Raw genomic sequence first — 15,603 nt, forward strand, 5'->3', positions numbered from 1 at the left:
CCAACACGAGCGCGACACCGGATTGCATGTGCTCTGGCTGCACAAATGTGCCGACTGCTGTGTGAGGGGTTCGAATGCAGCTCAACTTTGCCTAACTGTGGCTTGAATCCTCATTGGTTTGGCATTCGGGCTCATTCGTAGTGTGACGGGGTATAACTGACATTTTGGCCACTTTCAGGTCAATAAGTAACTGGACACCAACATCGTCTTTATGGTCACATGACTTAAAGCAGCTTTAATCTGAAAATATTTACATCCGAATTCTTCGGCCATTTTTATACATCGACCTTTGATTGTAGCTGAAGCTGCATTTTATGAATGAAGGTAACTTGTTTAACATTTAAAAACTGCTTTTAAAAATGCTTCATGTGTTGTCAAATGCCATCTGCCTGGCAGGTGGCGCTGTGGCAGGACAGCGCCACATAAACCCACAGCGCCACCTGTCAGTCAGCAACATGAACGGAATCTTTCACAGGTGGTTCTTCTCTTCCTCTGGTCCACCTTGTGATGATGTCACTTCCTACACCAGTGGTGCATCATGGGATTTGATGTCCAGGACAGAATCGTACATCTGAGGGCTGAAAGAAACCAGACTGATGTTGAAGGAGCACGTGCACATTAAAACAACAACAAGAACAACAAAAAAGCATCAATCTGAGTTCAGTTTTACTTTGATGAAATTATTTGTAAAGAATCAAACCAAGACAAACTGGTGGACATTGTCCTCACCTCACTGTGTCCAGCACAGGACCACTGCTGGGTTCAACAGAAACATCAGTAACGATGGAAGTGCTGCTGGAGGGGCCGGCCTCCTCTGAGTTCTCCTGAGACAGGTGCAGTCCAACCTGAGGGCCACCATCTCCTGTAACAGTGGGAGGTGCCAATGGAAAGAAGGTCCCAATGTGTCTTAAATGTCCATGCTGACTCAGATTTAAAAATGACAGATCTCTGACACTCCTAAAGTCTGGACCCTGTTTTACCTCTCACATCACGTCCATCTTCACTCCAGGTATTGCACAGTCAAACCAAGAGTAGATTCTGTTGTACGTCTGTTTTATTCCCTCTGAGCTCTGTGTCACTCTCTGCTCGACTGACAAGATCTTTTTTTAGATTGCGTGCCGTTCCACCACTGAAAACCCGTCAGGCATTATTCCTTTGTGACTGGTTTACGCTCTGTCACTCCCTGTTTCACTGACTGGTTTACACTCTGTCACTCCCTGTTTTGCTCACTGGTTTACGCTCTGTCACTCCCTGTTTCACTGACTGGTTTACGCTCTGTCACTCCCTGTTTTGCTCACTGGTTTACGCTCTGTCACTCCCTGTTTTGCTGACTGGTTTACGCTCTGTCGCTGCCTGTTTTACTGACTGGTTTACACTCTGTCGCTCCCTGTTTTACTGACTGGTTTACGCTCTGTCATGTCCTGGTTCGCTGACTGGTTTACACTCTGTCGCTGCCTGTTTTATTGACTGGCTTACTCTCTGTTACTCCGTTTTACTGACAGGTTTAGAGTTTGTCACTTCCCGGTTCGCTGACCGGTTTACACTCTGACCCTGCCTGTTTTACTGACTGGTTTACACTCTGTCGCTGCCTCTTTTACTGACTGGTTTATACTCTGTCGCTCCCTGTTTTACTGACTGGTTTACACCCTGTCACTCCCTGTTTTACTGACTGGTTTATGTTCTGTCACTTCCTGGTTCACTGACTGGTTTACACTCTGCCGCTCCCTGTTTTGCTGACTGGTTTACGGTCTGTCACTCCCTGTTCTGCTGACTGGTTTACACTCTGTCGCTCCCTGGTTTGCTGACCGGTTTACGCTCCATCACTCCCTGGTTTGCTGACTGGTTTATGCTCTGTCACTCCTTGTTCTGCTGACTGGTTTACACTCTGTCACTCCCTGTTCTGCTGACTGGTTTACACTCCATCACTCCCTGGTTTGCTGATTGGTTTATGCTCTGTCACTCCCTGTTCTGCTGACTGGTTTGCACTCTGTCACTCCCTGTTCTGCTGACTGGTTTACTCTCTGTCACTCTCTGTTCTGCTGACTGGTTTACTCTCTGTCACTCCCTGGTTCGCTGACTGGTTTGCACTCTGTCGCTCCCTCTTTTACTGACTGGATAACACTCTGTCACTCCCTGTTCTGCTGACTGGTTTACTCTCTGTCACTCCCTGTTCTGCTGACTGGTTTATGCTCTGTCACTCCCTGTTCTGCTGACTGGTTTACACTCTGTCGCTCCATGTTCTGCTGACTGGTTTACTCTCTGTCACTCCCTGTTCTGCTGACTGGTTTATGCTCTGTCACTCCCTGGTTCACTGATTGAATGTATTCAGTTGCTGTCAGTAATTAATTATCTCTTTTTAAATAATAAGAGGTACCTTCCTCCTCCATTCGTCTCTCAGTCTTTTTGTCAGAAGATCTGTTTGGATTCAATCTGGATCGGATCACGGCTGGAGAATCTCCATTCACAAAGTTCTCCAACAGCTGGAAGTAAAGCTGACAACCAACCAGGTTTAGTTACAGTAAAACTGCCCAAAATACAAACAGGATATTTCAGTCTGGACTGTTCAGTCTCAATAAGCACAGTTTCTAAAGAATCTCACTCAGTTTGCTCCTGACAGTTACAACGTGGCCAAAGTCACTTATTAAAGAGCTTTTAGAGTCTGTGTTCTGTGTTCTTATAGTTCACGGTGGAAGTTGGTACCTCCTTGTAGTCGTTAGTCAACATGTTGCTCAGTGAGAGGACCACGGACGGGAAAGTGGGTCTGGACTGAGGATCCTCATCCCAGCACTGCATCATCAGCTCATATCTGAGGGGGAAAGGACCCTGAAATCACCATTCTTCTCTTTGAAGGCCTTTGCTTTCCTGTGTGAACCCCTTTAAAGGCCCAATATAAATACATTTATAGCATGCTAATGCTAGTAGTGCAGGAGGAAAGCTAGCATCAGCTGAAGGACGTTAGCTTGCTCACACTAGCACCAGCACCGAGTTCAACAGTTAAACGTTAGTTAATATAATGATGCCCGGTGGCCAATTCTTAACACGTAGCATTCTGACTCAGTGTGGGTGGGTCAGTGCTGAGGACCCAGCGGCTGAAGAAGGCCATGGCCACACTCATGTTTCACCTGGCTGCTTGTAGAGATATGAGGATGGACTGGTTGCCTGCCTGGGTGACTGCCATCCAGAACCCAAGGCAGTTCCATGGATGCAGTGAAACACTGCACTGCTGCACTAATTTGTGGAGTTGTGGGGTCCATTTCAGCCAAACTGGCTCAACTTAAAAAAACAGAGAGCAGTGTGGGGTGAAAAGTGTATTCTGGACATGTTCAGAATCCACGCTCAGACTCCTGCCGCTGTACACACTGCCAGGACATATCCCGGCACCTTTAAGTTTCTGGAAAACAATCCATAAAAATGACCTCAGCATCTGTTTGTCCTGTGTGAACGCAGGCTGTGGAAAAGGACTTTTCGGACATTTTTTTCAAGCAAGGAAGCATAAAAAGACGTGTTTGGGAGACGCTCACTGTGCCTTTGGAGCACCTGCTTCATCACGTGCACATCGTGTGCTGCATGCAGAGAAAATATAGAACAGAACAGAGCCTGTATTGTCATTGTGCATATATATATATATATATATATATATATATATATATTATATATGAGACTTTTGGGGATGCTCCTTTTATACCCAATCATAACACTCACCTGTTTCCAAACAGGTGTTCTTTGAGCATTCATCAACTTTCCCAGTCTTTTGTTGCTCTGTCCCAGCTTTTTTGAAACATGTTGCAGGCATCCATTTCAAAATGAGCAAATATTTGCACAAAAACAATAAAGTTTATCAGTTTGAACATTAAATTAAATATCTTTGTGGTGTATTCAATTGAATATAGGTTGAAAATCATTGTATTCTGTTTTTATTTACATTTTACACAACATCCCAACTTCATTGGAATTGGGGTTGTATTCCAATCCAATCCACCTTTATTTGTATAGCACATTTTAAGAAACAACAAGGTTACCAAAGTGCTGCACATCAGATAAAGTATAAAAATAAAATAAAGTTAAAATACAGTAGATTAAAATATTGTTGACAGATCTGTCTAAATCTGTGTTCATGAGCACTTCTACTTTGCCCAGATAATCCATCCCACTTCACAGGTGTGGCAGATCAAGATGCTGATTAGACAGCATGATTATTGGACAGATGTGCCTTAGGCTGGCCACAATGAAAGGCCACTCTAAAATGTTCAGTTATATCACACAGTACAACGCCACAGATGTCACAAGTTTTGAGGGACCATGCAGTTAGCATGCTGACTGCAGGAATGTCCACCAGAGCTGTTGCCTGTCAATTGAATGCTCATTTCTCTACTATAAGCTGTCTCCAAAGGCGTTTCAGAAAATTTGGCAGCACATCCAACCAGCCTCACAACCACAGACCACGTGTAACCACATCAAGCCAGGACCTCCACATCCAGCATGTTCACCTCCAAGATGGTCTGAGACCAGCGACCCGGACAGCTGCTGCAACAATCGGCTTCCAGAACCAAAGAATTTCTGCACAAACTCTCAGAAACCATCTCATGGAAGCTCATCTGCTGCTCATCGTCCTCATCAGGGTCTCGACCCAACGGCACTTTATCGTCGTAACCGACTTGAGTGAACAAACGCTCACATTCGATGGTGGCTGGCTGCTGATCAACTCTATGTGAAGGAGGTGTGCTGTACTGTGATGCAAATGGTCGTCACACCAGATACTGACTGGTTTTCTGACCCCCACCCCGAATAAAGTGAAACTGCACATTTCAGAGTGGCCTTTCATTGTGGCCAGCCTAAGGCACATCTGTCCAATAATCATGCTGTCTAATCAGCATCTTCATATGTCACACCTGTGAGGTGGGATGGATCATCTGGGCAAAGAAGTCCTCACTGACACAGATTTAGACAGATCTGTCAACAATATTTGACAGAAATCTGTCTTTTGTGTGTACAGAAAATGTTTTAAATCTTTGAGATCAGTTCATAAAAAATGGGAGCAAAAACAAAAGTGTTGTGTTTATATTGTTGTTGAATGTAATAAGCAATGAAGCAGGAAACCCCTGGCGTGTGAGACAGCGTATTGTTTGCATAGAATTCACTGAGCAGAACAAAGGACCGGCGATCAATGTGTGAAACAGCTTGTCAGGGAATACAACCCCTGGCAAAAATTATGGAATCACCGGCCTCAGAGGACGTTCATTCAGTTGTTTAATTTTGTAGAAAAAAAGCAGATCACAGACATGACACAAAACTAAAGTCATTTCAAATGGCAACTTTCTAGCTTTAAGAAACACTATAAGAAATCAGGAAAAAATTATGGAATCATGAAAAACAAAAGAATGCTCCAACACATCACTAGTATTTTGTTGCACCACCTCTGATTGCTGTTGCCAGATCAGCTTTGCAGGTTGGAGCCTTGTCATGGACCATTTTCTTCAACTTCCACCAAAGATTTTCAATTGGATTAAGATCCGGACTATTTGCAGGCCATGACATTGACCCTATGTGTCTTTTTGCAAGGAATGTTGTCACAGTTTTTGCTCTATGGCAAGATGCATTATCATCTTGAAAAATGATTTCATCATCCCCAAACATCCTTTCAATTGATGGGATAAGAAAAGTGTCCAAAATATCAACGTAAACTTGTGCATTTATTGATGATGTAATGACAGCCATCTCCCCAGTGCCTTTACATGACATGCAGCCCCATATCATCAATGACTGTGGAAATTTACATGTTCTCATCAGGCAGTCATCCTTATAAATCTCATTGGAACAGCACCAAACAAAAGTTCCAGCATCATCACCTTGCCCAATGCAGATTCGAGATTCATCACTGAATATGACTTTCATCCAGTCATCCACAGTCCACGATTGCTTTTCCATAGCCCATTGTAACCTTGTTTTTTCTGTTTAGGTGTTAATGATGGCTTTCGTTTAGCTTTTATGTATGTAAATCCCATTTCCTTTAGGCGGTGTCTTACAGTTCTGTCACAGACGTTGACTCCAGTTTCCTCCCATTCGTTCCTTATTTGTTTTGTTGTGCATTTTCGATTTTTGAGACATATTGCTTTAAGTTTTCTGTTTTGACGCTTTGATGTCTTCCTTGGTCTACCAGTATGTTTGCCTTTAACAACCTTCCCATGTTGCTTGTATTTGGTCCAGACTTTAGACACAGCTGACTGTGAACAACCAACATCTTTTGCAACATTGCGTGATGATTTACCCTCTTTTAAGAGTTTGATAATCCTCTATTTTGTTTCAATTGACATCTCTCATGTTGGAACCATGATTCATGTCAGTCCACTTGGTGCAACAGCTCTCCAAGGTGTGATCACTCCTTTTTAGATGCAGACTAACAAGCAGATCTGATTTGATGCAGGTGTTAGTTTTGGGGATGAAAATTTACAGGGTGATTCCATAATTTATTCCTCAGAATTGAGTGAGTCCATATTTTTTTCCTTCTGCTTGGTCTAAAAAAGTAACCGTTACTGACTGCCACAATTTTTTTTTTCTGATTTCTTATAGTGTTTCTTAAAGCCAGAAAGTTGCCATTTGAAATGACTTTAGTTTTGTGTCATGTCTGTGATCTGCTTTTTTTCTACAAAATTAAACAACTGAATGAACATCCTCCGAGACCGGTGATTCCATAATTATTGCTAGGGGTTGCAGTATTGTCAACTGACACACAGGCCAAGACAGGAGCTACATCAACCCACTAAACATTACACGTCTTATGGACGTGCAGATCATGTTTATATTGCATCCATCGGTCCAAGACCAATTCTGGACTTCTAAATGACGTGCAAAGTAGGTCCACTATTTGGACGTCCAACTATGACTCCATTTGGACGTCAGTGTATGCTTAAAGATTTGAACCTTGGACTAGATCACCTTTTTGGATGGTAGGGAGATGTCTGACAAAGGTGTAGGACATCAACGCCATTTCTTAATGCACAGAGACACGTTGAAACGTCTTTTCAAGGTAATTTCTGCACATCCAATTCTTGTCACCTGAAGTGTTTTTGAAGTGCATTTTTTAAGCCACTGCAGTGGCAGTTTGTCAATAGGGGATGTGAGGGCACCGCCCACTCTGAAATTTGACAGAGGAAAGTCTACATAGCAAAATTTGTCATTAGATTATATTGTGAAAAATTAAATAACTTCGCACATCCCTTGGTGACAGGTGCATAAGAGAGGGCACATAGGCTGCTGAACAAGAAAACAAAAAGACTCTCGCACACTGCCTTGCTTGCAACACATAGGTGAATTTAATCAAGCAACGTTTTGGCCAATGGCCATCATCAGGCATATATCCTTCCAAAGAATTTCTGAGATGTTGATTTGGTTTTGAAGAGAATTATTACACCTTCTGTGAGACTGATGATCACTTGTTTTTTGATTGTGTATTTGTTAATGTTTTCTGGGAGGACTTCCGTTTCTGGTGTCCATCAAAATTTGCATCTCCGTCTCAGCTGAGCAAAGAGAATGTCTTATTTGGTATAGCTGTAGATGATAGACTGCAAGATTTAGCTCTGAATGTTTAATTAATGATGGGGAAATTGTTCATTCACAAAAACAAATTTACAAAGTCTAAACCAAACTCCAGTGTTTTCACAAAAAACTTTGTCTATTCTTTAATTTAGCTAAATTCATGAAGAAGAAAAATGGTATAAAATTATATAATTTTGTTGAAGACTGTAAACTTTATGAAAACCCCTAGAATACATGTATACCCTTGTGTTTTTTTTTTTGTTTTTTTTTCAAACCGGAGGTCCTGGGAACGTCAACACTGGACATACGGAAGACATCACAAAAAAGATGTCATGTGGTGTCACAGTCTGCACCTTCAGTTGATAAGAATTGGAAGTGCAAAAATGACCTTGAAAAGATGTCATTTCAGTTTCTCTCTGCGCAGTGGGAAAGAGGCCAAAAGGCTTGATTCTCAGGTAATACACATTGCACATCATCGTGTTAACACCCGCGGCCGAATGTGGGACATGAAAGAGCATTAACACATATATAAAGCAAGAATGGACAACCGGTTGCCACCTGAGCAGGACTTCTGTCAACAGACATTAATGTGCACGGTAGAGCTTGGAGTGATCACTGTTATGTAAACGTGGGACACTTTGTCTGCAGGACAACAGACAATTGGCTGAGGCTGCTTATGGTGACTTGCGTCCAAAAGGTGGAGCATGGCCACTACACATCTCCCCCCACATTCACCAGACCCAGAAGAATACAAGTTCTGGAGGAGAGTGCGCTCAGTGTTGGAGTTTATGTGCGTCTTAAAGTTTTTGTCCCTCATCTCAATATGTGAAACGGCGTATTGTCCGGAGGCTCTGGCAGTCCTCTATGAGTGCCGAGGGACTTCCACAGAGCGGTGAAAGGTGGGCTGGACAGTGATGAAAACACCATTCCAATCCGTGAAACGGATGTAGTGGGCATGTTGCAGCCACTACTCTGATGAACGGTGGGCCAGATGTGAATGATGAATGCCTGGTGTTGTGTCAGAGGGCAGGTTGGGGCCCCAGTCGGGGGGTACAACTTTGGACGCATCCCAGGCCCTTCATGTGGATCTCCCCAGCTACGTATAGTGCCTGCCGGGACCCCCTCTTCACGCAGGGCAGCTGATTTAGAACTGGTGCAAATAACATCCCAAGCCAGTGTCAGTATTTTATTTTGTGGTTGTATGAGTGGCAGTTGGTCCAAGTGTTCTGCTGTGTGCACAAGAAGTGTGTGGAACATTCACAGCCAAATTAAAGAAAAGTGAGAAACATGGGCATGTCCTTGTCCTTCTCCAGGTGTTATGGCCCTCAAGACTGGAGGACCTGTGTCTGTGACACAATGTACTGCATTTTTCCAGCATTGTTCATCTGCTGTAAACACTCTAAGCACCTTACAGCGATGCCTCTCTCTCACACACACGCACACACACACAAACTGATGTTAATGTGCGGCTATACAAGGCGCTTGAACTGATTACTGGGAGTAACTTGGGGTTACGAACCTTGTCCAAGAGACTTTAGTGACTTTGTTCTTGTTTGACAGGGAATCGAACTGCGGTGGGTGCCTGTTAGCTTTGTGTGTCTCAGCTGCACTTTGCACTTGCTATCAGGTATTAGCATAGAAGCTAGTATTTGTGTTTGTGGACGGGTCAGATGTCATACATGCTGCGCGTTGCGTAGTCAGGACAGCTCATACGGTAGCCCCTCTTCAGCCTGACGTAAAACTCCTGGGTCATGGGGAGGTCAGGGTATGGACTTGCACCTGGGACCAAAGAAAGACGAAAACCTGAACATGGACAAGAGTGACCCTGAGCTCCGTGATGATGTTTTTCTCTCTTCACATAATGTGTGTGATATTGAGACACGTGGCACATACAGCTGTTCAAGGTTAAACAGTTTTTGGGGACTGGAGATTGACCTCAACAAAGCTTTGAGGTTGTGGACAACTTGTTCTATGGCCTGAGCTCAAACCATTCAGGTAGCTCTCTCCTTATATTCTTTCCATAATTTAAAGTTCCATGTAGTCCTGGTTTGTGTCAGCATGGGCCGTGTCATGACACTTACCCAGGGAGAAGATTTCCCACAGCAGGACTCCGTAGGACCAGACATCACTCTGACAGCTGTAAATGTTCTGGAAAATGCTTTCTGGAGCCATCCACTTCACTGGAAGGAAACCCTGACAACAAAAAGAAAGTATGTGATACCCACGCTGAGTCAGACCTACTGAGGAGAACTGGACTGCTTCACTCACTTTTCCCTTTGGGACATAGTCCTGGTCCTTGAAGAGGTCCCTGGCCAGGCCAAAGTCACCGATCTTCACCAGTTTTCCCTCACACACCAGAACATTCCTGGCTGCCAGGTCTCTGTGGACGCACTTTGGGACACAAAGGTGTGAGCAGGACGATACAGGACTCAGTCCCATCAAATCTCTAAATCAGTGCAGCACCCAGAAATTCTATCCAGCAGAGTTTCTCTTCTGTACTTCCAACAGACCAGACTCAGAGGGGTGACCTGCTGCTACGACCAAACGAACAGTTACAAGGTTTTTACAAGTTTTATAAGAATTTCTAAACAAACAGACAAACAGAAAAAAACAGAGTCCATAGTTGAAAAAAAACAACTTTTTGTTCTTTTGTGTGGTAATGACTTGATCTCGTTGATGCTCTGCAGGTTCAGAGACGTGTGATCAGAGTTTGTTTTCTGCTTGTCTCCATGTCTTTAATTGTAGCTGCAACAGTTCTGACCCAGATCAAAAAATGTGAGCACATAACTTAATTCCACTGATCTCCTCACTTCCTCCACACATTACCTTTCCTGTGAACACATGATGACTTTGTCCAGACACAAATCAGCAGCCATTTAGCAAAGGTACTTGTTCTTCTTGCCCTCCCTTTGTGGACAGCAGTGTCTCTGTGTAGATACTGAAAACTCATTTGCTCTCAAACAACCGAATAGTTGTATTTTTCTTAAATTTTGAGATGGCAGTTGTGGCTTGGTGCTGGCTGGTTTATAACCATCTGCTTCTGGCTGCTCCCATTAGGGGGCACCACAGCAAATCAATCGTGACCTCTGTGTCTTCGCCTGTCTCACAGACCACCTGCATGTCCTCCCTCAGCACATCCATAAACCTCCTCTTTGGTCTCCCTCTTCTCCTCCTGCCTGGTGGCTCCATCCTCAGCATCCTTCTCCCTATATACCCTGGGTCGCTCCTCTGCACATATCCAAACCATCTCAATCTCACCTCTCTGACTTTGTCTCCAAACCAACCCCCTGAGCTGTCCCTCTGATATGTTTATTCCTAATCCTGTCCATCCTCATCACTCCCAAAGAGAATCTCAACATCTTCAGCTCTGTCTCCTGTCTTTTTGTTCATTCTACCGTCTCTAAACCGTACAACATAGCTGGTCTCACTACTGTCTTGTAAACTTTCTCCTTCACTCTTGCTGATGTCCTTCTGTCACAAATCCCTCCTGCCACCTTTCTCCACCCACTCCACCCTGCCTGTACTCTCTTCTTCACCTCTCTACCACACTCTCCATTACTTTGGACAGTTGACCCCAAGTATTTAAACTCATCTACTTTCACCATTTCTACTCCTTGTAACTGCACTATTCCACTGGGCTCCCTCTCATTCACACACATGTACTCAGACTTGCTGCTATTGACTTTCATTCCCCTGCTCTCCAGAGCATATCTCCACCTCTCCAGGCATTTCTGAACCATGGAGGCTCTTGTTTCATCTCATCCCTCAACCTGCCCATCACCTTTACAAACTAGAGCAGGGCACTCATAGAGCACAAGCCTCTGCCAAAACGTGTTTCCAATTCCACAAAAAAAGTTATCTTGGAAAAATTTTCAAGGTCAAAGTCCTGTTAGAAGTGACTTTTCATAACCTAAATTAGATGTGATCAAATGTCAGAAGGATGTATTTAGTTCAACGCACTTGAATCAAAGTTTTTTTTTTTTGTGTGCGTGTTGTCAGGGGATTTTTTTCAACTTGTTCAGTTTCTGAATTCTTTTTCAGATAATTTTCACAGAACACTGGTTATCTCTGCTCTGCACAATGTGTCATTCCTTTTTGACACTTGGTTTCCAATTAATAACTAGAAGATATGCAAACAGGCATAAAATTGGAACCTCCATCACCTTTTGGTGGTGTAGGTAAAACCATAACAGAAACATGAGAGTGACTGAGCCACACTGGATTGAGATATAATGCAAAGTGTACACCAAATGGGCTTTTCAATATTAAACTCAAATGTCCATAAAATCCGCAATCTGGATCAAACTTTATCAGATGATAGTGAGTGTCAGTCTGCATCATACTTTCAAATATGACAGTGATTGGACCACGTTTGATTAAGATATAATGTAAAATATATATTAAATGGGGTTTTTAATGTTAAATTTAAATGGTCACAAAAATGTGTCATCTGGATCAGATCCAGATCAAACTTTGTCAGTGGATAAAGGATACCATCCTACATAACGCTCTCTAATATGAAAGAGATTTCATCATTTTTGATAGAGTTATGAATTTTTGAAAATTCATTCATTGTTAAAGATAGAAGTTTTTCCAATATTCCAAGACATTTCCTGACTTTGACCTTTGACCTTGAATCAGTTCTTGGCAATCAGGATATGAATCTTTAGTAAAGATTCATATCTACTGGTCAGTCGATGGCAGTAGAGACCGTAGAGCAAACAGGAAAATATTGGATAAGCAACCTGAGCTGCTTCTGACATTTAAAACAAACACAATAACAAGTCACAACGTCTATAAACGTCTGGCCCGATCAGCTGACAAAGATAACGAATTCCCTCGGCTGAGAGTCTATATCTTTCATAGAGAATATCGTCCGGGTAAGTCAGCGGATTCTGGCAGTCTTTAAAAACCCTCGCCCTGCGAAGAGAGCCCCTCACAATTTGTGCCCCAATATCAAACGGATCATCCAGGTAGGCCGGCATTGTCTTCGGAGTGACTGAAGGTGGATGGACGGTACTTATAAAGGGAGTGGTTAAGTGAAAACCTCAAGCTAAGAGAGAACATAACCTGCTCGGAGCAGGTTTGGCACACAGCATAAATTGCCATGGCAGCATACCTCGATCAAAACCTATCCACCTTTCGTAGTACAGGTTAACCGGGAAGTTACTCCACATGTCATCAACTTACTCCCGAAGTTACCCTGATAAGCCAGTAACCCCGCTTCTTAGTACAGGCCCCAGTTCTCCTCTGTTTACAGAGAATAGAGCAGTTTTTTTGACTACAAAACCTTTAACAGGTAAGCGCTGAAATTTTTGATATCAGACTTAACAAAGATTTTTAGCTGTTAATGCTTGATTCACTTCACCTGCAAAACCATATTCACAATCTAAGAATTATCAGATGAAAATTTATTGGAAGATAATTGGTCCGATGATGCTTTTCAAAGTTATCTGAAAAGCTAATCCGATAATGAAAACATCAGCTTTGATAATTAGCGGTTCTCAGATTAGTGGAACTGTGCTCACCACTGCAATATAGGCTCAATTCTATTCTAATTCTAGAATATTCTATTCTCAAAAAAATGGACCTTTTCACATTTTTTTGCCAAATAACTCCATAACATTCAGTCACAGATTGTCCAGACTATACCTTTTTGGAATCTTTATGATCAGACAAATAATGTGGTGTAGTTTTCAATATGATGGGAGTATTTTTAAATTTTGACCCGGACCTGGCTGATGCACCAGATACACCCCTGGATGACCACCATACACTTTTTTGTCATGGTCATGGTACACTGACCATATATGTGTCGTTTTGTCCTCTTAAATGGTACCGATTAGGTCAAAATTGACTACTGCCCCATGGACTATTCCTTGTTTACCTTCTTGTTGCAATAATGTGATGCTTTTTTATTCAGTCCATGTACCCCAGGAGGACATGTGTTCTTTGTTGGGAAATACTATTTTAGAGAAGGATTTAACTCCCAACTGATGACTCTCTCAGGCTCTGTGATCTCTGCAAAGCCTGGCATCTCAACCAAGGTCCCTTTAACTGACAAGAGAAGGTGCAGTCCTAAAGAGCCCTGTGAACTCCTAATAGGACTCGTTAACTCGCTGAATAACTGAGGGTTTCTTTTTGAGTGGTGCACTGATCCATGTATTGATGAGTTATATTGTAATCACAAATGTATTGACCAGTGAGTTTGATATCGTACGTTTCTGGAGGACAGGAAGTCCATTGCCTGTGCCACCTGGAAGGAGAAGCTGAGGAGATCCTGCAGACTGAGGACAGGGGATTCACTCAGGTGGACCACAGAGTCCTGCTGCTGGTCTGAAAAAGGAGGAAACCCCACATTAGTATTTCATACCGCCACCAATCAGCAGTGTGGCACTTCCATGGGATAAGTAGCTAGGATACCAAAATGTAGACCTGGGATTGATTCCTAAACACCAGACAGTGTTCTTGGACACAGCAGGTCATCTGGATTGTCTCAGTCCACCCATCTGTAAATGAGTACCAGCTGGGGAAGGACCTGCCTCAGACTGGTGTCACATGCAGTGGGAGTCACAGACTCTTCCACGTCACTCCATGGAATATGATCCTTGGATGGACAAGCTCCGGCACCAACAAGTCTCAGGGGTTATATATATACTTACAACTTCTTTTTCAACCAGCAGAGGGAGGCAGAGAGCACATAACTGCCTGAGTGTCTTTGGCCACTTAGTTGTTTATGTCATTGTTGTTTGTTTGATTTTTGTTTGTTTGTTTTTTGTCCACAAAAAAAAAAGTCATAGTTTTTATTGTTTGTTGTTTTTTTTTTACAAATAAACTGAAAATTAACAAAAACAGAAAAGGAAGAAAAAACGCCACCTCACCTGAACTGCGTCACACTCTCACCTGTGACTCTCACTCACACCCAAACTCCCAGCATGCACCAGAGAGAGAAAGAGAGGGAGAGACAGACAGAGAGAGAGAGAGAGACACAGAGAGAGACAGAGACACAGAGAGAGACAGAGACACAGAGAGAGAAAGAGAGAGAGACAGAGACACAGAGAGAGACACAGAGAGAGAGAGAGCCAGAGACACAAAGAGAGAAAGAGACAGGGAGAGAGAGACAGAGAGAGAGAGAGAGACACACACACAGAGACAGAGAGAGACACAGAGAGACAGAGACAGAGAGAGTCACAGAGAGACAGAGACACACACAGAGAGACAGAGACACAGAGAGAGAAAAAGAGAGGGAGAGAGAGAGAGAGACAGAGACACAGAGAGCGAAAGAGACAGAGAGAGAGAGAGACACAGAGAGACAGAGAGAGAGACAGAGACACAGAGAGCGAAAGAGACAGAGAGAGAGAGAGAGAAACAAAGAAACAGAGAGAGAGAGAAACAGAGAGACAGAGAGAGAAACAGAAAAAGAGAGACAGAGAGAGAGAGAAACAGAGAGAGAGAGAAACAGAGAGAGAGAGAGAAACAGACAAACAGAGAGAGAGAGAGAGCGAGAGAGAAACAGAGACAGAAACAGAGAGAGAGAGAAACAGAGAGACAGAGAGAAACAGAGAGAGAGAAACAGAGAAAAACAGAGACAGAGAGAAACAGAGACAGAGAGAGAAACAGAGAGAGACAGAGAGAGAGAGAGCGAAAGAGACAGAGAGAGAGACACAGAGAGACAGAGAGAGAAACAGAGAGACAAGAGAAAGAGAGAAACAGAGACAGAAACAGAGAGAGAGAGAGACAGAGAGAAACAGAGAGAGAGAAACAGAGAGAAACAGAGAGAGAGAGAGAGTGAAAGAGACAGAGAGAGAAAGAGAAACAGAGAGAGACAGAGAGAGAGAGAGCGAAAGAGACAGAGAGAGACACAGAGAGACGGAGACACACAGAGAGAGACAGAGAGAGAGAGAGAGAAACAAAGAAACAGAGAGAGACAGAGAGAGAGAAAGAAACAAAGAAACAGAGAGAGACAGAGAGAGAGAGATAGAAACAAAGAAACAGAGAGAGACAGAGAGAGAGAGATAGAAACAAAGAAACAGAGAGAAACAGACAGAGACAGAGAGAGAAACAGAGACG

At 43.2% G+C, this 15,603-nt stretch overlaps 1 protein-coding gene across 1 annotated transcript; it reads right to left on the reverse strand.

The window, feature by feature from the left end:
• Nucleotides 1–203: 203 nt before the first annotated feature.
• Nucleotides 204–13,877, reverse strand: LOC117506185 (platelet-derived growth factor receptor beta-like). The gene is made up of 8 exons (XM_034165684.1): nt 13,754–13,877; nt 9,802–9,924; nt 9,615–9,726; nt 9,213–9,312; nt 2,701–2,806; nt 2,375–2,492; nt 730–862; nt 204–578 (listed from the first exon to the last, which is right to left on the reverse strand). Exons 1-8 carry the CDS (start codon nt 13,775–13,777, stop codon nt 521–523), a joined length of 774 nt encoding a protein of 257 aa, XP_034021575.1. The 5' UTR covers nt 13,778–13,877; the 3' UTR covers nt 204–520.
• Between the last annotated feature and the right edge of the window lie 1,726 nt (nt 13,878–15,603).

Source organism: Thalassophryne amazonica, unplaced genomic scaffold, assembly GCF_902500255.1.
Source record: "Thalassophryne amazonica unplaced genomic scaffold, fThaAma1.1, whole genome shotgun sequence".
In the NCBI taxonomy this organism is placed as follows: Eukaryota; Metazoa; Chordata; class Actinopteri; order Batrachoidiformes; family Batrachoididae; genus Thalassophryne; species Thalassophryne amazonica.

Coding starts and splice junctions, on each gene's coding strand:
- LOC117506185 (XM_034165684.1), bottom strand. CDS start 13,777: ATGGACTTCCTGTCCTCCAGAAAC. Junction 2,493..2,700: donor TGACTAACGACTACAAGGAG/GTACCAACTTCC, acceptor GTTGGTTGTCAG/CTTTACTTCCAGCTGTTGGA. Junction 863..2,374: donor GAGACGAATGGAGGAGGAAG/GTACCTCTTATT, acceptor CCACTGTTACAG/GAGATGGTGGCCCTCAGGTT.